Source organism: Athene cunicularia (genome assembly GCF_003259725.1).
Source record: "Athene cunicularia isolate RWA chromosome 5 unlocalized genomic scaffold, athCun1 chr5_part1, whole genome shotgun sequence".
Taxonomy (NCBI): Eukaryota; Metazoa; Chordata; class Aves; order Strigiformes; family Strigidae; genus Athene; species Athene cunicularia.
In genome coordinates, this window is record NW_020799101.1 from 9,922,634 (window position 1) to 9,950,598 (window position 27,965).

The following is a 27,965-nucleotide window of genomic DNA, read 5'->3' on the forward strand; positions in this document are numbered from 1 at the left end:
AACACTAGTTGACTAGCAGAGCAGTTCTCATATGCTCTCAGACATTACCCTTAATTGTGTATTAACCTGCTGTCATTTACTGGACAGTTCACTCACCTGCTGTGCCAGGCTCCTTTTAAAAACAGATGAGAAAAAAAGAGTGATTTCTATAAAGGCTTCTGAAAGCTCTAACTTGTCTGAAGCCCACTCATGTTTTAAAGGTGGCATTTATCTGAGTCAGTATCTACTTTATCAACAGCACCCTGTGAGAAAGGCAAAGAACTATATGAAGTTCATGGCAGCTGTTCTGAGCCAGCTGGTAGAGCAAGAACATTTCTGCATCAATTAGAAAATGCTTTTTTACTTCATAAAACCATTGTCCACTCAGGTGAGCTAACTAAAGAGAACTAACCATGAATCCCCAGTGGTAAAGGTGGATCCTGCTCGGTTTGTAAGTGGGAAAGTGTGACTGTTTATAGAATATGTAAAAAAATGTCAAACACTCAAAATTCATGGATTTAAATAAAATATCCATCCATTCAATAATGCTGCTAATTATTTTTTTTAAATCTATGAAATATGGAACCAGGTTTTTGTATGAAGTGTATTGTGTTAAAAAAAGAGACACCAAGCACTGTTACTTTAAATCAGTTTTAATGTGTCTTTCAGAACAAAATGAACAGGTGTGGATCCAAAATTCATCTGAAAAAATCTGCATAAGGTGTAAGTATAGTTTGCACATTACAATGGAAATGCTTAATTTTTTTTTCCTTTTATAAAGTGCATTATGCCAGAACTGTAAGACCATATATAGCCAAATTAAAAATTACAAAAGCTTAAAAATCCTATACTGCATGTGTTAGGAAGCATACACCTGAATATGAAGGCCATATTGTAAGGGTAAGTGTGAGAAAATGTCAAATACATTAATGTGCATGACTGAATCAGTAATTGCTACTTTTAAAAAAACATAATCTTTACCACAAATCATGCCATTTTGTTAGACATTTATTCTTCCATCTAGATACCTAACAGGATGATGCATCAACCAGTTTGTCATTATTATTGCATTTGGCTGAGAAAGAAGAAATTAAATTCATCACAGTGATTGTTATTAAAATGAAATGCCAAACAATATAAAATAATACCCACGGGAAATGGCCAAAATGAAAGCAAATTTACATAAAAATGTTCTTATTAAGTATTGTGTCAGTAGATTAAAGAGCTTTTTGATAAAAGCCTGAACTTAGCCACATTTAACTCAATGACAACACATATGAAATTCAATAGGAGCAGAACTTTAATTTTAAAAAATCCATGCTATGAAATGAAATGATTATTTTTACGGTAACAGAGTAAGTCAGAGGATAATTGCCTGTTACATCATGCCCACTGACAACATCACTGGGTTTTTTATGAATCCTTGAATGCAAAGACAGGCAATGTGGATCTAACAGAGACTTAATGGAAAAATTACTTCATGGAAAATAAAAAGATTAGATGAACAAGAGAAAGTAATCCTGTGAAAATTAAGCTATAAAACCTAATTTTTCAATATGCCAAATACTTCATTTAGAGTTGATCATTTAACCCAGTTATTCAGCACACTGAGTGGCTTGTTAGTCATTGTGAACTTTGCTTATAAATCAACCAAAGCTTAAATATAGCGGCAACCTCCAAGCACAAACGCACTGATGAAGATGGGGCCAAGAAAAGGAACAGGTCTAGATCATCCAGTAGGCAAATGTCACAAGGTTAAGCCATATGAAAACAAAACTTAATTACTGTACCTCCAAGGATCTGTTATGCTTAAATTACCCCATATAAATGAGGCACATTTCACAGTGCTTGTAATAATTAGCACTTACCAAGCACCTTTCAGAAGTGCGTGGCAAACATTACATGAGGTCAGAAATCTCATTGCTCTTTCATTAGAACACCCATAAATACTATGGGGCGAGTTTCCTCATCAATGACAGAGCAAGGACTGCAAGGCTTGACCCACAGCCCTCCAAAAAAACAGTGCAAAACTGGTGAGGGTGTAATCTTAATTGCCATTTTACAGATTGCAAAAACAGCAGCAGGGAGATTATTTAATGTGTCAAAGATCAACAAAGGAGTTGTAGGTGAATTAAGGATTCATGGCTTTGGGCGCTCTTTTTTTTCTGTTTTAGAGATATAGGGTATTTGCTTGCGGCATAAAGCCAAAGTCTGTGACGAACTGGGGTACAAAGAATGCACTAGAGCTGGAGGGTTTAAGAATTCTGCCTTACAAGCAGCAATACCTCCATAAATAGTTAAATTTAGAGCTTGCTATGTGCTTGTACCAGTACTTCCATAATTGCTTCCTGACACAAATGAGTTTGAGTATTAGCCATTATTTAAAATTGAGAAAGAAAAAACAAAGGGGATTTGCATGACACAAGATAGTCTGGCTAGGTTTTTCTTTTTCATCGTTTTGTATCCTTGGAGTTCTCAGAAAAGGGATATTATCACACACTACATAATGGCATTACGGGGGTTGTGATGCCATTTCCACAGCCCCTGGGAATGATACAAAAATACCATTAGAGCTCTTTGAGACATATATAGAAAAGGAACATTTAATAGGAAAATTCCACAATTAGGGAATAACTCAGTTTCTACAGTATTCTTTTTCCTCTACAAGAGGTAGGCCTTTTTTGAGAGCTCTTGATGTATAATCATTATAAATTAGAAGATCCACAAAGAAATCCAAGTGTATCCTTCAAGATTCTGGGACCTCTCCATGGCTTCTGCATGTCCCAACCCTGGCTGCCACATGTCATCCCCATCTATAAATAGGTATTACATTTTGCTGAGGAAGGTCAAAATGTGTGAGGGTGTAAATACTGCAGCAGTCATCATTAAGTCATGCATTGATTTATTCTTGGAAACCTAGGAGCTGTGGAAGCAAGTGTGCCTTACAGGGCCGCAAGTCCCAAGTTCCTCAGCAGAGAACTACAGTAAAACTTTGGAAATTACAATCACTGCACTAGCAGGAAGAAATGTCTCCGGTTCACTGAGAAAACACAGCGTGCTGTCTCAGCTCCACTCTTCCCATGTGCTTTGTACCCTGAGGACTCCCTTCCTTCCACCTTCACTCACTCCTTCCGTACTGCATAAAGACTGCACACTGGACAGCCTCCCCAGGGATTGTCTGTTAGTACACAGGGTGTTGGAAAGAATTATTAGACAGGTCAACTTTCTCCAGTTTGGCCCCTCTACAGATGTTATCTCAGTTATTAGAATAGGCTCTGTGATAAAAATATTTTAGCTGCTCTCCATTCAGTTTAGTGGGCTATTAAAAAATCATTATATAAAAATTATAGATAATTGTTTGTTTTGTGCAGTCAAAAATACCTACCTAACTTCACCGTATTTTAGAAACCGAAAAGCTGTATAATCCAACCAATTTAAGTACACTGTATCTGCCTTATTAATGCCAACCCAGATACATGGACATCTTAACATCTGAAGTTGAACAATAAATCCAAGCTTCACAATTCTAAAGTTACCCAGTAAGTACTGGAAAAGGCTTTAATACTGGTTTCAGCAAGAAGAAATAATTCTATATGGATGTAAAATACCTTCAAATAGTAACATGGCTCAAATTTAAAAAAAATATTTTCTCCTTATTTTGTTAAGAATACTTCTATGAATTGTTTTTTATGATGACCATCAAGGAGATTTTTACACTTGAATTTACTGAGAACTTAAAGATAAATAAAATGTTATAATACAGAATATGTGTTTTGTTTCTATTCAATTCCTAGAAGAACATGTTGGTTTTAAATAGCATCTCCATTTAAGAGGAAGCAGTAAGGAACAGATGAACACTAAATTGTGCTTCTCATCACTGAAGTTCTTCATTTGTTTAGAATAGCTGGATCATCGATTCTCTTGATTTTCCAACTCCGACCCATTTAACTAGGGAGGAAAACACATTTATTAGAACAATTACTGAATGCAAATATTATAATCAATGAATTGGAATAATTTTCACCTTTCATCACACTTCACTACAAACTGGCCAACTTTGTGCTGAAACACAATGCTAGGCAGTTTTACCATCAAAAATCGCTTTACTCCTGCTGCATTACCGGACTAGAAGTGAAATATATTGAACTCTGAAAGCATGAAATAATTATACCATAAACACAAAGTATTGTAGATGGAAGGCCTAACAGAAGGTCAAGCATGCTTGTTACAGGTTTAACTGTTATTGCCTTGAGTGATAGGATGTCTAGCTAAACCCCTGCAGAGAGGAAGCGAGAGCTCTGCCAGACTGTGAAGTTTTCCTGCTGTGGACCAGGAGATAGCGATGCACACATGCTATAATATTATTAAATGTAAGGCTGCAATTAAAAACATTACCCAGTGTGAGCAGCCACCCAAATACCATATAAATTGTTCCACTAGATTTTGTTGCTCATGGATACATAGAGAATTGACTGTAGGTAGGTCTCCTTTAGCCAAAGCCAGTAAGCCACCCTGCCTTCACACTGAGAAACAGAAATAAAGTAAGGGGAGCTTTATTTACATATCCCATCACCACATCTGTGTCCACGACCTCACACGGGACATTCACTGAGTTTCAGGCTCTGCTATAAAATGCTTCCTAATCCTAATCCATGAGCAATACTGAATTGCCAGTTGTAACTAGCCCATACTCCCAAAACGTGACCTTTGAGGTGTCTGATGGAAAACAAAGTACACATGCCAGCTTAAGTTTGCTGTTGTGGAAATTCCCTTCCAAACTCCACCACTGATGCCATACCTAGCTCTTGGCACCTCTAGTGCTCTAGCAACTAGACTGGAAGAAAACAGGGTGGCTTAACGTTTGGAGATTTATCATGTTAAGATTCTAATTTTCCCAAAGTGGCAGAACTGCGCTAAACAGTCTTGTATCCATTATGCAATATATCTCCTTATACGGGTAAGTATGGAAGAGGGGGGTGAGGGGGGAAAAATTAAAAAAGAAGTCTATATTCCAACAGGGATGCAATGCAAGAAGTGAAGTGAAAGGAAGAGATTAGGACATTAGACTATGCGCTGAAGCATGGTGCGCAGATCCCTAAGCTTTCACTGGCAGGCAGCAGCAGTTTGCCAAGAACAATACACGTTTACCTCTCCTCTGGTTAAATACTTGTCAGCAGCAGCTTGGAGCTCTCTGCAACACTACAGACCTGCCTGCAGAACACCACCCTTTGCAAGCTGTCATTTACCATCCTCAGTCCAACCACAGGTACCTTTATTGCCTCCTACACAAGTCAAGATGCCCTGCTGTGGCATCCTCATATGTACAGCTACAGAAAGATTTACCTGGCACTCCAACATGGTTTTCCACACAGCGGATGTAATTCTGGGCCTTGGGTGGGAGGTCCTCCCATTTTCGCGCACCAGTTGTGTCAGTCTTCCACCCAGGCATTGTTTCATACTCTACTTCCACCTTCTGTAGTATCTCCTGATTAGCTGTGGGAGAATAACTTTTGTCACAGTTGATTTTAGCTGCTCTACCTTAAAACAACACACCTATGGTTCCTGACCAAGAAAGTCTTCTGGCAACATTGAAAGTATATTAAAAAACAGTATTTCTACTGGTTGGTTCATTCATTCATTGTTAATTTAGATTAATTTCTGTTACTGAAAAAGATAACACTGATTCAAGATGATCCAGGAATCCAGTTTGCTTTTCTAAAAACTGTAGATGCACTCATGTCGTCAGAAGACTAGAGTAATATTTTTGAGGAAACCGGTTATCTTAAGTTTACAGTAGTTCCACTTTTTGGTTCAGATTTGCACATAATAAAATAGAAGTCCTCCTGCAGATAAGGCACTACTGTCTCAAATGCTTTTATCTTTATGGAACAGGGTTAAATCAGCCTTGCTAAAAACTTAATAGTCTGCAAGCTTTCCCCCACTAGAATTCTCACTGTGTCCACAGCCAGGAACTATCATCAGTGGTAGGAAAGCTCCCACATCTCAACAATACAAATTCCTCATCTTGGTGCAGACTGTTACTGGTATCTTGAAAACATCATTAACATGAGAAAATTACACATTATTACATCTTAAAAGTTTTATCATGGATCATATCGAGAGGCAATATATATTTTTATTAACTACAGTGATGCTGTTACTTACAGTTATATGACTGTATACCATAAGAAGCTTTATTCTGCTTGTATACGTCTCATTTTTACACTGCTAAGCACTGCTTTTATTTTTACTTTATTTTATTAAAGGCTATTGCCAATGATGCACAGTCACTGACTTGAGTCTTGCTGACTTTCAGATCCCCGGTGTTGCCAATAAAAAACCCCAAAAGACAGAGAGGTCCTAACAGAAGATTTCATTTGGTCTGAATTTGCCACCATACAGAGAGATGCAAGGTAAATGGAAAATGCTAATGTACTGATACAGCAGTCTTTATACTGGTACTACAGTTCTCCAAATTTCTACAGAAGGTCTAGTGAAAAAGCAATCAAGTCTGATTTGAAAAAGCAAAGGATCTTTCCCCACAGGTTATGACTTAACAGGTAGGAAAGAGAAAAATATAGATAAATATTTAACAACATACCTGGGAAATACGGAATTCTTTTCCCACCCAATTTGTAAGCAACACCAATTTTAATTTCATCAAGGACGTCAAGAATATCCAGCTTTGTTAACGCCAAACTGTACAGAAAAACACCAGTTAGGAGTTACACACATGATGAATCTCCTCTTCAATACTTTCCACCTGTCTCTTTATTCTTTCTAGTTTTGTATTCACAAATCCAGCTCAGGCAACCCAGCAAGCAGAAATACACAAATATGTTAAACTATGAACATTATTAATTGAATTCACACCTCTGGGATGAATACATGGCTGAATTACTAAGACACATTTCCAAATGCTTGGCTACTCATAGGTGCACAGTGTTCAGTTCAGTGCATGAAAATGCAAGCTGACTGTGTTAAGTGGCACTTACTGGACCCTGTTTGGGTGTGTATGACAGCATATCACTTTGTCACTACTGGTGATTATTTCTGTTACTCTTACTGATTCACAGCCTATAAGACAGACTTATTTACTAAATTGCACTTTTAAAACAGACTTCACAAGCGTAATATGGCTACTAAAATCACATATACAGTTCAGTAGGAAGGGTCCCAGGCTGAATTTGAGTACCTGGGCTATCAGGGTTGTCAGTTTAATGAACCTTTTTAATCTTTTGAATGAGTACACTGGAACACAAAAATGGAACCTCAAGACAACACCGTAGTATTCACTGACCAGAATAAAACTGCATTTTAAAACGAGTCAAATTCTCTAGAAACAATATGCCAGACCACGCTCAGTAAAAAAAAAAAATAAAATTTAGACAGGTATGTGCATCAAAGTCCATGCTATGCTAAGTATATGATGGACACAATGATTAAGTTAAAAGACCTTTTGGGATAGAAGCAGCATAGACCCAGTTCTTCAACTTTTTAAAGTTTTTATTTCCCCATGTTTTTTAACTGTCACTGTTACCAGAGATCAAGTTTTGTTGACAGAAATGCAGTAATTGTACAGAACTGAAATGGAAGGAAACATAACACCTTCCTAATACTATTTCCACATAAACTAGATCTCTGTAAGTTGAAGCGAAATATAAATCAAAGTAAACAAAAATTTTAAACCCTTCTCAATTTAATGAACGAAGCTCATAGTTCATTTTTAACATTAGTAACAAACAATATTAAATTAAGTCTCAGTTTATAATATATTAAAATACCTGGGGTCACATTTTTTCATATATTAACAAGTTTGCCTGAATCCATGAGTAATTCTACACTTCACACGAACAAAACTAATGGAACTTTTGCAACTTCTTCTGAAAATACAGATTGGTAGTTATAAATTAATGGCTTGTGACAGTTACTAGCATTTTAGCATCAGACATAAGCTAGCTTGATGGCATTATGTCTTGAACAGTTCCTTTAAACAGCCACTTTTCCTTTAAAATGTCAATTTAATAAATATTTTGAATTATAACATAATTTATCAACAAAGCTGCTCAGTCCCAAAGAAAATAAGATTCAGTCCATTAAAAGCAGATTTTATAATACAATATTATGCTACACCTTTGTAAATAAATGAACCTGTCAGGACTAGAATGAAAGTTGTGCCAGTTGCTGTACCCTTTGTGTCATCCCCCTTATTTCACTTGAAGAGGTAGTTGTTCCAAATGATGCAGAATTGGTCCTACAAATATGATCCCCTAGAGTAAACCAAAGTTCAGAACCAGTGGGTTTTAGATCACAATGTAATTCAGTGTGAAACCACTGGATCAAGAACACTAGAACAAACTGTTAGAAAACTGATATGTTGATCCAATCTACATTAGCCATCTCATGTAAGAAAAGTGAAAACATGTATAAAAAAAATCACTGCTATATGTTGTAAAATCACTTGATTTGGCAAAGTGAAAACATGTATAAAAAAATCACTGCTATGATGTTGTAAAATCACTTGATTTGAATACAAAAAGTCGAAGGAATTAGATTATCATTAGCATTAAGACAATTCTCAGTTGCCTATTGTGAATTACTTTATTGCTTAAAACGTAACACTTTACTGGACTTATATTAATGTTACCTACATATTTATTCTGCGAAGCACAAAATTATCACTTCCAAATGTAGCGCAAAATCTGTGATGCTTACGCAGTGAATCCGTTGATCATATGAGCATATTTCAAAATGACAAGATCTAACCAGCCACAGCGTCTCTTTCTGCCTGTAGTTACTCCCCATTCATGGCCACGGGACTGTAAAAGATCTCCAATTTCCTACAAGACGACAGAGAGAATCCTAATGGTATTTCACTGAAAAACAGCAGGAAAGCAAATCTAAACAAATAAAGAAGAACAGCAAGTAAAACATAGTTGCTCAATTCCAAGACACTTTTGTAGGAAAAAAAGAAAAAATGTTGTTTTATTAGGAGGGGACTAATGTTTTATTAGGAGGAGAATAAAGCCCCTTGTGCACAGGATTTTTGCATTTCATTTGCTAGCATTTCCAAAATACTTATTTAACGTGACTATTTCAAGTTCTAAGGAGACATTTTATTTCCTCTGATAGCAAGATTTCCTTGACAATTCAGCCCTATTTTTAATTTTGTTCGCATTTACTTTCTTAAGTTGCTTTTTTTTTTTTTGAATCTCCTGTTCTTGGGGGCAAGACTGTAAACACTTAGGACAAGTTCAATGCTTGTACAATGTCTAAATCAACCAACTCCTTGACCATGCCTAGGACTCCTGGGTTCTACCACAGTATGAGACTGCCAACTGTTCCCTTTGGGCTGGCAGTATTTACGATGTGTAAAAGATGAAATAAATTTTACGCTTATGATTCATAAAACTAAAGGATATCACCAATTCATTTGAGCCATTAGAGATTTTAGTGACTAAATCCTTATATTGGATTTGGATCACTGACCTAGAGATTGCTGTGTGCATAGCTTATAATCAATACCCTGAGCTTTCTAGTTTCTTAATAATGAAAATACAACAGAGTTTAAAAGAATCAAAATGTCTCCCCTTTTTATTGATCAATTTGTGCATGACTGGCTGATGCAGACAGCACATTTGTTCTATAAATCACACACAACACAGGCTGCTGAGCACAGAAGTTTTATCTTGTAATTTAAGCTTTCCTGTGATGCGCTGACAGTTCCAGTCTCACAAACACTCACCACTGAAAGGCACCTAACAATATTAGATAAAATAATGAAATCTGTTTTCACATCATTCATTATACAGAAGTGTTGTCACCGCAATACATCATTATCACACTCATGTTTCTCTCCTCCGAAGAAAAATACATTAAGATTATAATGTAGTTCTCTCTGTGAGTGCGATTGCTTGGCATTAGTATTATGGTGCTTATTTATCATAGGTTACCCTTACCCCATTCCATTGACCTTATTTTTTGGCAACTGTATATATTGTATTTTGTAACATTAAACCTACATTAATCTGCTCAGTGGGGAAGGCTCCAATTCCCACCCGAGTAGTATATGCCTTCACCACACCGTACACATCACCAACGTGCTGGGGAGGAACACCAAGTCCAGTGCAAACACCACCTACAGTGCAGTTCGATGAAGTCACGAATGGATACGTTCCTGTCAGAGAAACACAACAGCACAATCCTATTTCAGCAATGGTAAGAAACAAAAGCTGATTGTCCTTTAGGAGTTGAAACAAGATTTTCACCTGTGTGTTTGGCTTTAAAGCTAAACTGAAACAGCAGCCAAAGAGCAGGGCAAATTCTTATTACATGCCCCCACTTTTCTTTTAAGAGAACAAATTAAACTGTTCTTCCACAAATTGCTTCCTCCAGTAGTGAATGTATTTGGATTTCTTTAAAGCTCGACAGAAACCCCTCAAAAATGAATCAGCTTTTAAAAAAATGCTTCATCCTGGCAATTTGTAAAAGTTATTAGTGAGCAACAAGTTCACACAGACAAGTAAGAAAATACACTACTTTATTATACTTGAGGAGTTATCCAGCATGTGCTACCTGTTGCAATGTGTAAGTTTTTCTGTATTCACCCTTTGCAACTTTCACTGAGGATTGCCCACAAGGGAGAAATTTAAAAGCATCTCAACACTACTTCCATTAGGCACTTGATCTATTATAGGATGCCACTGCTGTCTAAAGCTTTTTTCACTGTCCTGTGTATCACAAGGTATTTCCACTACATCCATGGAGAGCCTGGTGGAAAGGTCACAGTCTGACATTCCCAGTGCTCTGCACAAGTAGCCCTGAGTATCTGCAGCAAATGTTCTAACTCTTCAGAGGTTATACATTATTTCTCCACTGTGACTCTGGATTGGAGAATCTCTCCATTTCTTCATTTCATCTTCATGGACACTTAAGTGGTTTAATTAGACTTTTGCTAAGAGAGCAGAGTTCAACTGAAGAAGCTAGACTTACAAGTTATCTGCACCAGTTTAATCCTCCCTCCACTGCAGAGGAATTCTCAGCAGCACTGCAGTGGGTGCCTGAAATGTATGGCGATGTGCACACACATTTAGAAGTAATAAAGACAAGAATATCTGGAGTGAAATTTCAACTCCACTGGAATAAACTTCAGTAGAAATCAATATCTAAACTCTAAGCACTTAATCCTGTTAATGATACAATCTCTGTCTTACTGTGCTTTACTTTAGGGAAATCTGTTCCTATTAAAGGAAAGACTATTTTGTTTCGCTATTTTCCTGCTGTTTGCAAAGCTGATATAAACACAAATCAAAATAAAACTTATCACTCAGGAGTTAAATTAAGTTTAGAGTTTAACTTACCAAAGTCAATATCAAGTAATGCTGCATTGGCTCCTTCAACAAGAATCTTCTTTGGAGAGCCATGAAGAGCTTCATACATAAAATACACACCATCTCGAACCATGGGCCTTATTTTTTCAGCATATCCCTGCAAATTTGAGTAGAAATGTCAGCTTCCCCAGAAAATGGCTGGAAGCAGGTAACACTGTGTTCACTTTTGAAGCAGAAAACATACGGATAACCCTAACACATCAGCTTCAGTAACTGCATTTTGCCTGAAAAATACAACCATTAACTTATATTCTACTGAAAACAAATCAATGTACTGAACCACTCACATAAGAAAACTAAGCTAATGCCATAATTTCTGTACCATTTCTATTCACAGAGATGTGGTATACCTACTTATTTTGTTGGTACAGTCTCTATATAGTGTCTATAGTCTAGACACACCGAGAGTAGGACTTAGAAATAGTGCAAGCTCCAAAAGAAAAAAGTCACTAGTTATGAATATTTTAAAATATCTTTAAAGGTAGAGTGTCAGCTCTGAACAAGTACCAGACAAAATGTGGGAAAGGCAAGAGATTTTTTATAATCTTTTCTTATATATTCATTAAAAAAAAGATGTTTTACCAGTAGCTCTTCTGAATTTATTTATAAAAAGACATTTCTCTTGTAATACCAGGATCTTGAAACACAGCTTCCACAAGCTAGTATAAGCATGGAAGTCTCTTAGACTACATCAGTTATGACTGGAGACTGCTGCGTCACCTTGCATTCTCTTGGCTACTTTAGCAATTATTTTACATCAAAAAAGTAAAATATTATAGAAGAATTAAATAATCCACAAAATTTATTTTAATACAGTAAGAAAACATTATATGACAAAGCATAGTGCTTATTAAAAGGTTTTATAATAATGAAGAGATGCATAATTTAATTTAAATTATTTTGACAAGTACTAGTTCTGGTATACTTAATTTTTACTTTCTTAACTAAAATTAAAATTACTGTTTTCTTCTATACTTCCCTGAAACTGAACAAATAGTACAAGCATTAAATCCTTACCTTTAGCTTTTTCAATTGTCCTTCTATATCTATGTCCAGTGTGGGAAACATTGACTTGTATTGTTGTGCCAGATTCTTAAATCTGTAAAATATTGAAATCATACCCATGAAGAACACTGAGTTACTGGTCATGGAACCTTTGGCAAGAACACAGTTTATATTATATGCAGGATATACTGAGAGCTATAGGGAGAAAATACTCAGAACTTCCATACTTCAACCAGTACATTTCCCAATGTACATCATCACAATTTAAGTGATGGGAAACTCTGAAGTACAGGAAATACACACACATTCTTTTCAGTTTTCTTTTCCTTCTAGACAATTTATATACAAAATTCAGACACATATTTAAAAACATCTCCCTTAAAAGCAAATCTGTCAGCCAAAATGTATCACTCTAACATAATATTTAGAAATGAAAATAGTTGTACCTTGAAGAAAATTCATCAAAGTCAGAAAGGAGGTCACAGATTCGAAGGCCTGTTCGTGCAGCTTTGGAAGAATATGTTGGTCCAATCCCTTTCTTTGTTGTGCCAATACTAAAAGAAACCCCCCAAATGTATAAATAGATGGAAAAATATGCTTTATGCTAAGTAATTTTGTTAAAGCTCTTCAATATACCATATATAGTGGGCTGAAGATTTGAGACAAAAAAGAGACCAAAGTTCTATAATAATAAATATATAGCAAATTTCATGTTTCAGTAGATTTGCATCAATATTGCTAATATTCATGGTATGCAGTAAAGCATTAAGCCTTGAGTCTGACAGACAAGCTTGGCTGAAACTATGTGTGCTTATGTACACATATATACATGTATGTGTGCGTATATCATATATTATACAGTAACAATGGTTACTATACTGTCCTGTGGTACTAACACATTCCTTACCACAACAGGAAACAAATGTCAGTTTCACAGAGTTGCAGGACTGTCTATAGTTGTAAACAACCACCAGTTCTGTGAGTGATCAAACTGGCTTCCTATAGCTTTGGCATTATTCATATCATCTCTGTCCCTACAAACTCTTGCTGCAGCCTTTACCTTGATGATGATAAAAATGAAAATGTTTTCCTACCCACATGCCTATTTTCACGTGCATTTTAGAAACGCAGTAATTGTGAGATCTCTATTTGTATGTAAAGTTTGTCTGAAATTTTCCAATGTGATCAAAACCAAATAAACAGAGAAAATTACAATGTATTCATATAGATCTTTGTTCTCTCAGAAACCAGAATAATGAAGTATGAATAGTTACATATTGTGCTAAAGTCTAAGACTGAAAAATAAAACAGAAGCAAGTATGTCCCTGAAGTGTAAGTGAATATACAATTACAAGTGTGGAACCTAATTGTGCTAGCAATATTGGGCTTGATTCAAAAGAGCATCACTAGTCCAATATCAAACTGGACTGGAAAAAAATTTTAATGAAAATGAGTTTTGAGGACTTGGTAGGAATTTCAAGATGTCTCTATATATTGCAGAGAACTGGAAAATAGAAATATGTAAGAATTCATACCCTGCCTTTTCAGTAATACCTCAGAGTTTGTTCACTGGAGTAGAAGAGTCACAGAATTAGTAACATCAGCAAGGCCTTTGAGAGATATGCTGCATTTCTGTTTTCCAAAATTACACCAATTTTTCAAATTTGCAAATTATTAATGAAATGAAGGTGCTGAAAATATTTACTTTTTTCCTTCTTGTGCTTGACGTTGCACTTCCTGGAGCCCATCTACAGCCTGATGAAAGTCAAACACTGCAACGGAAAGTCAAATTGACATAGTGGGAGACCAAAGGAGAAAAACATTCTATAAATCAGACATCCATAATTTCAAGACAAATTGCCTTTGTTATCACTGACAGTGCACAGGCCTCCTCATGTGAAAACAAACTGAGCATTCCTTAAACACTGAAAACATGTAAAACATCACTTCAGCGGATACAAATTCCATTATTATGCTTCAGATACACAACACATAAAGAAGCTGTGTTAGATCAAATACATGACTGCTCTGTGGAGTAATTATGTAGTTCAGCACCATGAGCTAAGCAATCATTTGCGAGTTGTTTTCCCCCCCTTCAATCACCACTTACCTATATGTGCTCTATCTGATATAATCAGTCTTTTCTCCCAATCTTTTAAACCTATCAGAAGATATAAAGAAAGGTAGGATTTCAGCTGCACTGATTGGTCAGACTTTTGAGATTTGCTTTTAGTTTTTCTATGTCTTCTAGTTTATATAGCTTCTTGTTAAGAAGACTGTAGACAAAATGGATAAAACATAAGTGAATGTCAAATATCAGCACTGTTTGTGTTAACAAACTTCTGTTACTTTTTACTTTTTCAGCCTTATCATTTTGGTATAGACAAAGGCACTCACTTCTTAAAGCCAGAATGATGTGATTTCCATGCAATTCTTATTTTAAGAAAATATTCTTGTTTAACTCACTATATGATAAATAACTTAAACTCCATTTGTGCCGCAGAAAATAGAGAATTTATATATATACAATCATATAACAGTTTAAGATGTAAGATACCTTAGGTCATCTGGCCCAAAGTCTTGCTCAAAGCAGAACCAACTGAGTTTATACTTGGGCACAGAAATAGGGATACAGAAACTCTGGTTTAAATCATCTCAGTTTGAGGTCAAAGGGAGTTTTGCCACATACTTTTAGGATTTTATTTTCTACCCAATGTGGTATCAAATGCCATAAAACTTCCTGAAACCCATGAAAAGATTGGTTTTGAAAATCTGTCTGAAGATTACACAATATCTTAAATGCTGTTTTCCTCATTATTTAAAATCCAGAATGCTATTGCACTGAATATTTATGGTCAGAAACAAAAGCTTAAAAAACCCCTCAACGTGGTTGCCCATATAAAGAAAGGTTAAAAATTACTTGATACAAACCTTTCTTTTCATTCTTTTCAGCTTCTTCAAACAGGCCTGGTAAATGTATAACCACTCCATTACCTTTGGGAATATAAATGATTTATTTTAAATCAAGAAATAAAATACCCATTCTTGGGATATAAGGCATGTAAAACACTTCCTGTCTGAAATTTTATTTAAAAAGACTAAGTTTCTCACATTTCTCACAAAGTGATCTGGAGAACTTTTTTGGTAAATACTGATTTTGGTTAAGCAGCTACAAGCCTGCAAAAATCAGAAAAACCAGAGCTTGCTTGTTTCAGATGTGAATGCGGGCCCGCTCCGAAGCCAGCTGAGGTAAGCGGATTCTTGTCTTTGTTTGTGGTGGACTTTGTACCACGACTTCAGCCTCAATTGTTCACTGCTAAAAACTCAAAGAAGTCCATGGCCCTACAACACTGAAAAGCCTGTGTGACAATATTTAAATTTTCTTCAATATTCACATATTTGTTTTAAACTCAGCTCAAACTAGTGTTATAATACATTAGCAATGCCTCCTCCCTGCTTTTGAAGTACAATATAGAATGTATGAGCAACACACAGCATTACTGATGGGACATGGAGGATTAGTGATGTAGCAGGCTGGAAACAGCTGCTGCTTCCTTCTTGGGAACATCAGAAATCTATGCAAGAACCTGTCTCAACCTAAATTTAGGATAACTTAAGTTATACTCTTTACTAACTAACAAGGAAGTGAATTGGAAAACCAGATAATCCACCATATTTAGCAGAGAGAAAAAAATGTTTCATATATTTCAATCATCCATTCAGAAATTATCAAATGGAACAAAACTGAAATTCTGTGACTCACTAAAACTTACACTCATCTCCTGCACATTCTGTAAAGCATTTCTTCCTGTCAAAGAATCATAATTTTGGACAAGGCTTAAATTTCCCTACAACTTAAATATGAGCTCAACGTCCAATAAACAATGCAAACTTTTTAATGATGCCATCTGCATCGAATATCTTTACATCGCCTTGAACAGCTGGTAATGTGAACAAAAAGGAGGCTGGATGATAACGTTCCAAGCAGACCCCTGTATCCTGGGGCCCAGTTCTGAAAACTCAATAAAGAGGTGCCAGAGATAGGTTAAATAGAAAATATAATTTAAGTGCTGGGCTTTATGTCCTCAAAGAAGAGCATATATAATTCTGAAACTATAAAAGGAGTGTACAAGTAGAGGGTGGCATCCAAATTTGTACCATAAAGTATAAGAGCAACATGATAGAAAGAGGGAGTTGTTACTTTCAATTTCCTAGTAGCAGAAACTAAACTGATACTGAAAGTAGAATAAATCTTGATGTTAAAACAAGAGTGAAATATAACTCAAAACAGGTGAAGCTAAAACAAACTCAACTGACAGTCACCTGTATTCTTTGCTTCCTACTATAAAATATGGTTGCAGCTACCCACCATGTAATGTTATTTTATAAGTTCCAAAATTGTCTTACCAATAAAAGAAATTGCCTTTGGATTAATGATGCCACTAGGAAATAGGTGAAAATCATATTCTTTCCCATCAACAACCACCGTATGTCCTGCGTTATTCCCACCCTGCAACACAAAGAAACACTGAAGATTAATGGTCTTATACCACCATCCTAAACTCTCAGCAGATGATTTGACAAGATCATTCTTTTTTATTTATACATTCATGTCTTAAGTCACTGCTTTCTCCACCTTACGGTTTCTTGAGATGCTGTATTATTGGAAAAAGGACTCAGACAGGACAATTAGGAGACCGAAAGATTTCAGCAGGACTGTGTAGAATTGCAAAGCAGAATGATAGCACAGAGTTAAGACAGAGCTGGGGCAGAGCAAAGGTAAATGCAGGAGCAGTGGCAGAAGCTAGAAAAGAACTGAAGCTTTCTGGGAACAAAACTGGATTGTTTTGTTTGATTGATTTTACCACCTACAGAGCCCCATCTCTGACATGCCTAAACAAGCCTATCCTCTTTGCGTATCTTCTGTGCATGGTCATTTCTTTGGGTTTAAGCCTACAATGCCCAATATTTCCTTTCGAATGGAAGCTCTTCCTGCCTGCCCATCCATAAACAGCTACTACTTCTCTAGGTGTTCAAGATGGAAGCTCTGTACAACGTTGGGAGCATGTGCAGTCTTTGCAGCTTCACAGAATCTCCCTGTCAAGGGATGATCTTTCCAGTTAACACCACCACTGCTTTTATAGTCTGCTACAATTCCTACATTATATAACCACCTACAAAACTCGAAAAAAAATGCTATTTTCCTCAGTAAACTTATTTTTCACAAACAGCTTTAAAAGCGAATGATGAGACAACACATACTTGGGAAGAGGTGAGTAAATCAAGGTCACAAGTTGGTCTGAAGAGAAACAGTAAAGAGTTTTAAAAACTGAAGGCTTAATGTCTGTTGCTGTTCTGTCATGATATAACTTTTTTCCTACTGATAAGGCTGAGAAGTCTGGCTACTTGTCTGCTCTGGTGCTACAAGCCTTCCATTTTCCAAAATTACAAATCTTTGTAGATTTGATATGAAGTCTGAATGATGTAGAAGTGACTCGAATGAGCACAACCACTGGAAGGAAAATTGTCAGTGGTAATCTGCAAATAAGTGGAATTATTGTATGAAAACTCTGAGAAAGGACAGTCATTTATAAAAATTAATAATATAACACATGCTCTTCCAGAGTTTAATTTACCGATTTCCCCATTTGTTCGCATGCAATACACAGGAAATGGCAACTAGCATTCCTTTTAAAATGTGAATATATGCTGAAACATTAAGAAAATAAAAGCTACAGGATTAAAAAAAAAACAAGTTTTTTTAAAGCAGTGGAATGGAGGAAAACATTAAGAAATATGCCTTTAAATGTGACAAAAGTAATTCATGTTTTGGAAGATGTGAGCTCAACAATGAAGTTTAAACATAACCTGCTAAGGGAGAGCTAAGCAGTTGTAACCTAAGAACTGGGGCATGCACAAATTTCATTTGATCTAGCTCATTTGGGTATCTCATCTTTGAGCTGAAAAGGACTCCCAAGTGTCTTGCTAATGCAGAGTTATAACTTGTCCAGAGAATCCTGAAGGAAGCAGAACAGTCCTGGGTATTTAGCTTGCCTCCCATATATAGGCAGCCAGTTGTAGGAACCTGGATTTAGCAGGCTAATAAATAATTCAGGAGAATCCTTTACATATTTAAGAGGTCTGAGACTGGATGGATTGGACTGGTTGAAACACAAGTTTATTTTATTATAGCACTATTGGGCTTGAGAAAGAGGCCATTAAATTCTGAGACAATCAGCTTTCCTCTTCTTCCTGCCTATAGATGATGGCAAGATGGAACTTTATAAGAATGAACTCAATCATTTAACACTGATTTAATCTCCACTACAAACAATAACTTTCACATTTCCTGAGAAAATAGGGAACCAGGCTCCTTCAAAAGTATTTGTTGTCACTGATGCTGTAATTATATTCTGCTTTTCTTAATCAACATGAACAAATGAAATTAGGCTTAAGGACTCACAGTTTGGGATAACAGCACTCCTAAATTATAGTCAGAAGTCTTTCTTTTATCCTAAAATTTTAAAAGGTGGGACATACCAGTATTAGAATTTTTATGATAGTTTATGCTTTTAGAAATCTTCCTGAACAACTGATACCCAGAGAAATGCTGTCTCCTTTAGCAAATGCTTAAAAAGAAACATCAGCTGTGAAAGCTGTTAAAATGCTGAAGCACAGAAACATCACCAGATTTAATTTCCAAAATCTCTGAATCCACTTTCAGTCCCTCTGGACAAATAATATAAATCAAGAACTCAGTGACAGACCTTATAAAGTAGCACTTCTCTAATTTAAAGCTAGTGTTGGCAGCATGCACTGCTCATGTTGGTCTGTTTCCTGAGTATATTTTTACAGCTCAATACATTTTACAAATATAATTAAAGTAATAGCAGAACCCTGAATTGCCCACCAGACATGGCCAAGCTTGCAAAATATACCACTGGTCTGATGAGATACTTGCTGTTTATTATCTGGTTATCTCACTCTCGCGTTCAGTTTCAGATATTCCAACAGCATATTGTCAGCCTAATAGGTCAGATATTAAAGATAACTACTCCTTTTCTAGCTTTACTTGAGATCTGAGAGTCAATATGGGGTCTGCATAAGCCACGTCTTTCGCTAGCAAAGTATAAGGGGAACCTAAAAGTTTGTACAGGCTTAATTTGAAGATTACATGATTGAAGGTGCAGATAATTACTTAGTACACAGCAACCACGTAAGCTTCCTTCTCCTCAAAGGTATTTCATTAAATTGGTGTCACACTAACACACCTAGTGACAGCATTCTCTGGACACTCAGAATTCTTCCAGTTGGACCAAGAGACTTTGGCGTCTCTGCTTGGCCCTTGCTTCAAACGCAAATCTGCATAATGAGCTTCCATTTATCATCCATACCCAGCTCAATCTCTGCTGAGCACCACTGATATCACTTGAATTTTATTTATCTTTCATCATTTCATAGGTCTCTAGAGATGGTATCTGCCTTCTTTGTGGTTCTTCAAAAACTTCTCCAACAAAGGGAATGTTAAGGCAACAACTTCAGACAGATTAATCACCAGTGCCACTTTGGCATCCTCTGTGTTGCAAAACAACAGTATGACCAGAAATAACAATTAGCATTTGTTTCCAAATCTGGGAAGCCTGGGCATTCCCATTAAATTGCTCCTACATGGGAGGTTCTGATCACAAGATGGAACCATTAGGGAAGCTGCTGAAGCTCCCAAAGGCTACGAGTACAACTGGCATGACAGCAGTGTCTTGAACATTTGCATCCACTTCAATCCGAAGCCCTCCTTACTACTCCTGCAGTGATTCTGACATGTTCAGTAGCACTTGTGTCCCTTCTGTTGGGCCACTTTAATCTCCAGTGACTCTAGTAAAACTGTATCAAATGCAGGAAACCTACAGGTGCAGGTGATTGGGGCTATCAATTACAGCAAACCACAGCAATGAAGTGGGACTACGGAACTAGAAAGTATTAAGCATACCAAAGACAACAGGATAGATAAATAAAAAGACCTAAGTATTAATTAGGAAGCTCATCTCCAGAGAGCACACAAAATCCTTCCTTTGAGGCACTGCCTAGATATAGCAATACTTTCTGACTGTGCAGCCATGGTTGTTCTTTTTATCAGATATATTAAAGTTTCAGAGCAGATAAATGCTTGTCCCTAACAGTATTTGGTAGATGTTAAAGTTCTTCACATTTAAATCAGGCATCTAAATAAAAATAACTTCCATTGAAGTCATGCATAGCCTGCAGTGGAAAGTTAGTATTCTGCCTTTTGAGAGTACCCACACTGCTTAACAAATCAGTTTTTATTAACTTTGAAAGTGCTAGAAGTTGAGGCTCTACTAACAGCATTAAGGATGTATAATTCAAATACATTTTGCCTAAGGAATGCTCTATTACCTTATGATGCTGCAAGCTATGCCTCCTTTCTTCTAAAATCCAGCAGACACCAGCAATGTGGTTTAAATTCAACAACCTAAAATGCCTGTCATTCCAGGTTGGAAAACTGACTCTAAATTAGTAGAAAGAACTGCTGTTTTCAAGAGCTAAACAAAAAGAAACACACTAGGCATTATTTTCAGAGCAGAGTAATTGTATAGGATGAGGTTTGGGGTTATTCAAAAATTTTTAAAGAATGTTTAAGTTGAACTCAGATAAAATGGATTTTTTTCTGGAAGATTTTAATCTTAATTTTCAGACTTCTAATAATCAAAGTGTAAAGATATATATTGTCCCATAGCAGAAGGAGCTACAAGACCTTAAGCTACCTCATAAAACACACTAACAGTTTTTTTAGTACATTAGTTTATTTAACAAGAAAAAGTATTTCTAAGCTTTTTGTGCTCTACTTGCAATATTGGATTCTTGCACCGAAGTGATGTACTTTACTATTCTATAGTATGTAAACACACGAACTGCATAAATACATTAAATCGAGGAGCTATTACATCTAAATAGCATTAACAACTATATGTTGGTATAAACACTATCTTCCAGGGAATTAATAATTACCATGAACAGTTGGTAGAGGAGAACACTTTCTTTATCTTTTTATAACTTACAATAAAGATGAAAAACCAAATCATCCGTTTAAAGCGCTCAGCCATTTGGAGGCTAGTGCTGTGTTCTGTATTGTTTTAAAAATCATCTCTTTATTCTCTGCATCCCAAGGTAGAAACAGAATTTCTATTCAGAGCAGCAGTGAGACTGTTCAGCAGGAACTCTTTCCTCCCAGCTATTCTTATGTCTGAATAGGAATGCAATGTGTCCTGATGCTCAGATGTGTTTCTGCCTGCCCTTGCCAGCCAGGTAACATGCAGGAGACTGCATTCCTCATTTGTGGGAAGAGTGTTTCCAGATGGTCTGCTGGTTTCCACTGTTCAGCACATCTTTCATTTGCTCAGTGCTCCCCACAATGCCCAAACATAACCTGATTTAGCTAGATTGACATGAAAAGTCAGAGCACATTAAAAAAATGCCTTAAAACCTGATGACAGCTTATAACTAGAGGATGAACATGAAACAGGTATGTTTGATGGGTCCCACAGTGATCAGTTCTCACCCTCTTCCAGTCAGCAATGTTAATCAATGCAATAGGGAAAAAATAGAAACACATTATTGAAGATCTGCAGCTGACACAACTATCATTTGAGTGGTACCAGCAGTACAAAGCAGTCTGAGCTCCTGAGCCAATTGGTATATGCAGTGAATGTACAATAAAATATCACGACCAGGTTGAGAATAAATTAGAAACAAAAAGGTAGGCCAAACTTTGGATGGGAGATATCTATGCTAGGAAGCATGTGGAGGTGTTTGAACACAGTTTCAGTACTGGTTGATATGCCTAAGGCGAACTTCACATGGATAAACGCGAATATCAAGTAGGAGTTGAGATTGTATTACCTCTCCTTTTGGCAGTGGTGCAACTGCTACTAGAATACTGTGTCCTTGGTACTCGGACAAGATTACAAGATGATCCCCTCTGGTATTATAATGTATGAATTGGAATACCAGACACAAACCAGCAGTCTGGGAAGTCTGCATCTGAAAACAAATGCTATGATACCTGTCTATCTCTTTCATTTTAAGTGTCCCAGCTCTACTAATTCCATCCATTGACAAAAAACATTTTCTGAAATTCAGCTGTATCTGCAAGCCAAATACCTTTCATCATACTATGAAAGACTATAAAATACTTGTTTTCTTATCTGCATTGAGTAATTTTCTTCCATGTATAACATTTCATACGTGATTCTGAATAAACAAGAAGCAGCACTGTTACAGAAATTGTTTCTGCTCTGCTCTCTCTTTACAATTTAATTAATAATGGCTATTTCTACCTTACATTAGTAACTGCCTGGAACTAACTTGAATAAATGTGGCTAATAAGCATTACCAGCGTAACTGGTTTTGACATGAACTTTATAATAATATAAATCTATTGCCTTTCATTATATTTCGCTTGATTTGCACCACTGCAAATGAGCGTAGAACATCACTGGTTTCAAAAAAAAAATCCAACACAGACTAATGCAAGACATTATGTGCTTTGAACACAGGGCCCTCAGACATAATGTCATAGAATCACCTGTGTGTGAAAGGTTTTTTCAGACGACTGAAAGTGCTGTATATTCCGTTTGGGAGGTTACTGCCAGAGGTGCTCGTTACTGTTTCCGTTACCGGAGTGTTTTTCTTGCTAATTTTTCCAGTTAAACTGTTTCCTGACAGCACCCAACTCAGTTCCAAGAAGTGGGTCATAACCATTTATTTTTAAACTCAAGCCATTGGAAAGAGCTGGGATAGGGAATAATCAGAAGTATACTTAGACCAGAAGAAGTGAGGGAGCAGTGATTTTTAAAGCTATGGTGGTGACAAAGAGCTGGAGTGAGCTGCAAGTATGTATCTCCTGACACCAATCACCATCAACTGAAACTAGTTTGCTTTGCTCTTCTTCCCAAAGAATGTTTGCAACAGTTTCAAGTAAGAACAACTCCGCACAAACTCCTACATCTCATTCCCATATCTGTTCAAATGTGTTCATACTGTATCCCTTCTCAGTCTCACAGAATAAATAAAATCTACAGGATCCCACCCTCCCAATTAAAAATGATCTCTTCAAAAACTCCTGAATTCCCATGGAAGGAGACCTTCTAAAGCCTAATGAGATAATTGTTATGATTATACACACAGTCCTGAGAACTGAGCAAAACTCTTGACCTTTTAAAGAAATATATAAAATTTGTAGCACGAAACCCCTGAAGCTTGTATCATATTTTGCACTAATAGTGTGGTATTTTTCCTTTGCTACAAATGAAAAGTGACCCTAATTATAGGGATACCTTGGTCCTCCCTAAGTATCAGAAAAATGCAAATGGAAAAGCAAAGTCTAATTCAGCTCAGGTTTTAAAAAGCAGTCAGTGTAGGCAAACTAGACACTTAAACTCTTGTTATTTTCTCTCAAACTGAATTCAAAGATTTGTCAAATCACAAAAACAATCGACTATGACAGACCATTACAACAGAACACACACTGAATTGCAGCAGAAGATGTAAAGAAAATAATAAATTCAGTGTATACTGATAGAAAACACTGTACTACTAGAAAAAGCATTCTAATGTTAGCGTAACCCAAAAACAAGGGAAATCAAACATGAAAAACCTAGGCATGTCTGCTCATCTTTAGTCCTCTCTTCTGAAGAAGTGTGGTCATGTCCCTGTGGGAAGTAATATGATCCAAGGATATGAACATAACTTTTCTTATATCTGTAAACAAGTTAACAACAGCTAGTGAGTTACATCAGGAATGAAATAGAACAGATGTCATTTCAGCTTAATTTTCAGCTGCTTTCTTTTGATGCTTGTAGAGGATAATAAATTCATCAGGCTTTATAGAAGGGATTCAAAATTAAGCTTGCTTTCTTATGGAGATTTGGAAACTTTAAACCTGACCTTCTCATACAGTATTTATAATCCTGGTGGTCCTGAGATGATCTCGCTGATGCCCAAAGGAGAGGCTAGTTTAAAATAGCAATGTCACCATGTTGTTGTAAAGCCTAAACTGACACAGTGTAGCATGTAAGCATGTACAAGTAAAACAAAAAAAAATCTGGATAAAATAACTGGTGACAGATTTCTATGAAAATAGTTTTAATTTTGAAAGGGTGGACTTCTGTATTGTAGCTAAGGAAACCACTCGCACATAATGAACCCTCTCCTGTGCTAAATACACAAAACCTATTTGGTTTTTCGCAGGGAATCTTGTAAAAAAATTACTTAGAATTATGCCTGTATGAAAGTACATGTACATGGAAATGGGATTATCAACCTTCCTGAACATTACAGAAATCAAAAATGACAGTCCTGCAGTGGCTGCACACTCACGACTCCAAGGTCATCAATCTCTTCGCTGAAGATCATCAAGCACTAAATCATTAGGAGATTAAAGTCTTTACATACTACTTTATCCTGTAGGGAGAAATTACACTAAATATCAGGGTTAAATCTTACTGAAAGGAGAGCAACACATGATACATACACACAGAGAAAAACAGTAGCCAGCAACCCCCTCTAACTCCACGTAAGCATCACATAAAACTGTCCTAATTTAATCCCCATTGCAAACAGTTCCAGCAGCCCATTATCAATAGGGACAGTCACAACAACGTGTGGCTGCTTTGCCCTGCCACGTCAGCAGCACAACACAGGAACAAAGGAAACTGTCCGGTCTCGCACCTAAACCACCGAGAAAAACTTCTCGTCTGGCATTTCTGCCACGTTTGGTTTTTATTATTCGATCACTCTCCCACAGAATATTCTTTGGCAATCCTCAAATTACCATTTCTAATATATATGGCATTTACTTTGCATTCATCAAAATACTAGAACAAGGAAATAAGGAAACTGTCAGTTATATGCAACATTTATTTGTATTGTTAACTGTTGGGCACATCACTTCACCCTTTCCTAGATTGTTCTCTGATGTTGCAATGGTATCTCAAACACAAAATGTTGCCAGACTTTTACTGTTCAACCCCTCTCAATCTTAATTGTAAACATCCACTAAATTGGGAAAACTAGCCACTCAACATCCTTGGAGTATGACTTGGTCCAAATGACTGAGAACTACTCAACCCCAAAAGACCTTAACAGCAAGGTTTTCTGTAACCTTTTTGAACCTCCTTAGCTTTTCTACAGTATTAATATCAACTGTAATTTCTGTACATCTGTCTCAAAAGATCAGATGATCCCTTTTTAAAGCCATTCTTAACTTGAAAGCATACTGACTTGGATAGAGGAAATGTCTTACAAAGTGACTGTGTATTTAGCAAAAAGCACATTAATATGAGAAGATCAACAAATCTAATAACAGCTCTTCTTATTGCAATATCTTTTTTACAATTTGGTGTTGTTTCTTCAATGCCAGTTCTTAAGGGAACGCTGATAACATCAGACAGATTGTTTCCAGACTTCCAGACGCTAGAAGCATCATAGGTCTGACACATTCAGCATCAGCATGGGCAACACTGGAACAGTAGTGCTAAATGAAGGCTTGGGAAAAAAAAAAACCCAACAACTTAAAAACTGCCCTGGACTAGTCACTGTCACTGGTTTTGGTATGAAGTGAAGGAAAGACATGCATTGTGTTGCAACTATTTTACCAATCTATTCAGTAACCAAGATTAAACCCACTGCAGGAACAATTATTATCACAGGGGCCCTACTAATTTGCTCATAACATTTTTTGTATCTTTCACATTGAGCTTCCCTTCAAACTTTTGACCAAATTGTTTATAAGGCATTTTCCTACAGTGCTTTTGGATGTTTTGTTTAAAACCAATTTATTGCACAAGAAAACTTAAAGAGGAAATGCAGATTTGTTTACTCTCCATTACAACAGGAATTCTTAAGAGATTCTTGGCATGTACCTAAATTATAAAAAAAGGAAGTGTCTCACGAGTAATTTACCATTATTGGCAAAGATGCATGGTACTTCTCTGCCCTATATGACGATGCACACTATTTCCTTTTCCATTCACACCCATACAGAACTGTACACAGTAAACATGTGCAGTGAAAAGTTATTACAAGCATACCTTACATAGTCCAAGCTTAAGGAAAAAAATAGAACTGTGTGACCACCAGCTGTCCTCAGTTAACTCTGAACTTACTACAGCAACTCTATAAACAACTTCTTGAGAAGAGATCTAGTTCAAGTGGTGCCTCTGGAGGCACATCACCTCAGCAGTTTCAACAATTGACAAATTGTTTTTTCATGCTCCAAACTAGACCTGAGAAATTATCTAATTAAAACCCAGGTAGGTAAAACCAGCCACAAGCTCTAGATTTGAAGGTAGCCACAGAAGAATATATGAGGTGATGTGAGAAACGTATAGCTGGAATGACAGCTGCCACGGAAAAAAAACACGTTCTGAAGCCACATTTGGAACAATGCCAAACCTCTCTTCATTAGTGTGTTATATGTACCCAAATTACTTAAACTTACATTAAGACTTCCTGTTCTATAACAACATGCTAAAAGGCTAGGTAAAAAGTTAACTTCCTGCTTTATCTCTGATATTTTATCAGTTTAAAACTTTAAACAAATGCACAAAATCTGGTTTTGAAGGAAATCTCAAAATGAAGCACTGACAGTTGAACTCTTTGATTGTACCCTTCCCTGAAAATGCACTGGGGATTAAAAATATTACGCAGCATAACGTGACTGTTCTATAGCCCAGGAGGCCACAATAAGAAAGAAATACTAGCCTCAATCGTTTTGGTTTAGAATGCCTTTGCTTGCTGAAAGAGGAATTCAGAGGAAAAATGTCCTTTATGTTCTCCATTAATAACCCAAACCTACTCAGTTCCTTAACAGCCCTAAACTGCCTGTTACTAATTTATTTATAAATACCTCTTCTGCTTGTTTATATGGGTACTTGTGTTGCATATCTGGTATTTTAATCAAAGCAGCCTGTGGAAAGTTTTGTTCAGCATCATCTACAATACCCAGAGATCTTTTACCATTAAAGAAACATCCTCTTTCACAAGGAATGCTTCAAGTACACAGGTGAAATTAAGTCAATTACTTCAAGTGAACTAAGATTTCATATCTAAATTATGTCAAATATTTCAGTGTGGCTCCTGTGAAAAATTAAGTGAAATTACAGTGTGTACCTAATCCATTTGTAAAGACAAACACCATGATCAACAACTTGAGACTCTTCAATTCATGTGAAATTAAATTCTGAAAGCTTGGGAAAATTAACGAGGCCAGGGTTTTAATGCAGAATTTTGTTTATTTAACATATTTTGAAGCTTCCCCTGTGCCTGTGAAGAACTTCCTATTCTCATTTGCCTGCCTGCCTTTCTTTCCTGTATCCCAGGAAATACTTAATTTCCTCTGTAGTAATCTCACTGTCACAGAATTTTCTCACAAAATTCAACATACTAAAAATACTTGAAAACATTTAATGAAAATTATTTCCTTTCATAGAAGTATTAGGGAACTACTATTTTGAGATAGCTCTTCAAATTCAAATTTGGCCCTGAATTTAAATTCCTATTGGGGGGGGGGGGGGG

General features: G+C 36.4%; 1 protein-coding gene across 1 annotated transcript in view; it reads right to left on the reverse strand.

Moving 5' to 3' along the window:
* Window positions 1-616: 616 nt before the first annotated feature.
* The window catches only part of ADSSL1 (adenylosuccinate synthase like 1), a 61,575-nt gene continuing 34,226 nt past the window's right edge, over window positions 617-27,965 (reverse strand). Inside the window, exons 7-18 of the mRNA XM_026849230.1 lie at window positions 16,782-16,884; window positions 15,306-15,368; window positions 14,485-14,535; window positions 14,080-14,146; window positions 12,821-12,928; window positions 12,387-12,468; window positions 11,340-11,466; window positions 10,002-10,156; window positions 8,695-8,819; window positions 6,581-6,678; window positions 5,323-5,472; window positions 617-3,927 (exon numbers count right to left, since the gene is read on the reverse strand). Of these exons, the coding sequence (XP_026705031.1) occupies window positions 3,875-3,927; window positions 5,323-5,472; window positions 6,581-6,678; window positions 8,695-8,819; window positions 10,002-10,156; window positions 11,340-11,466; window positions 12,387-12,468; window positions 12,821-12,928; window positions 14,080-14,146; window positions 14,485-14,535; window positions 15,306-15,368; window positions 16,782-16,884 (1,182 nt within the window). The 3' untranslated portion in view covers window positions 617-3,874. The remainder of the gene's footprint in view (window positions 3,928-5,322; window positions 5,473-6,580; window positions 6,679-8,694; window positions 8,820-10,001; window positions 10,157-11,339; window positions 11,467-12,386; window positions 12,469-12,820; window positions 12,929-14,079; window positions 14,147-14,484; window positions 14,536-15,305; window positions 15,369-16,781; window positions 16,885-27,965) is intronic.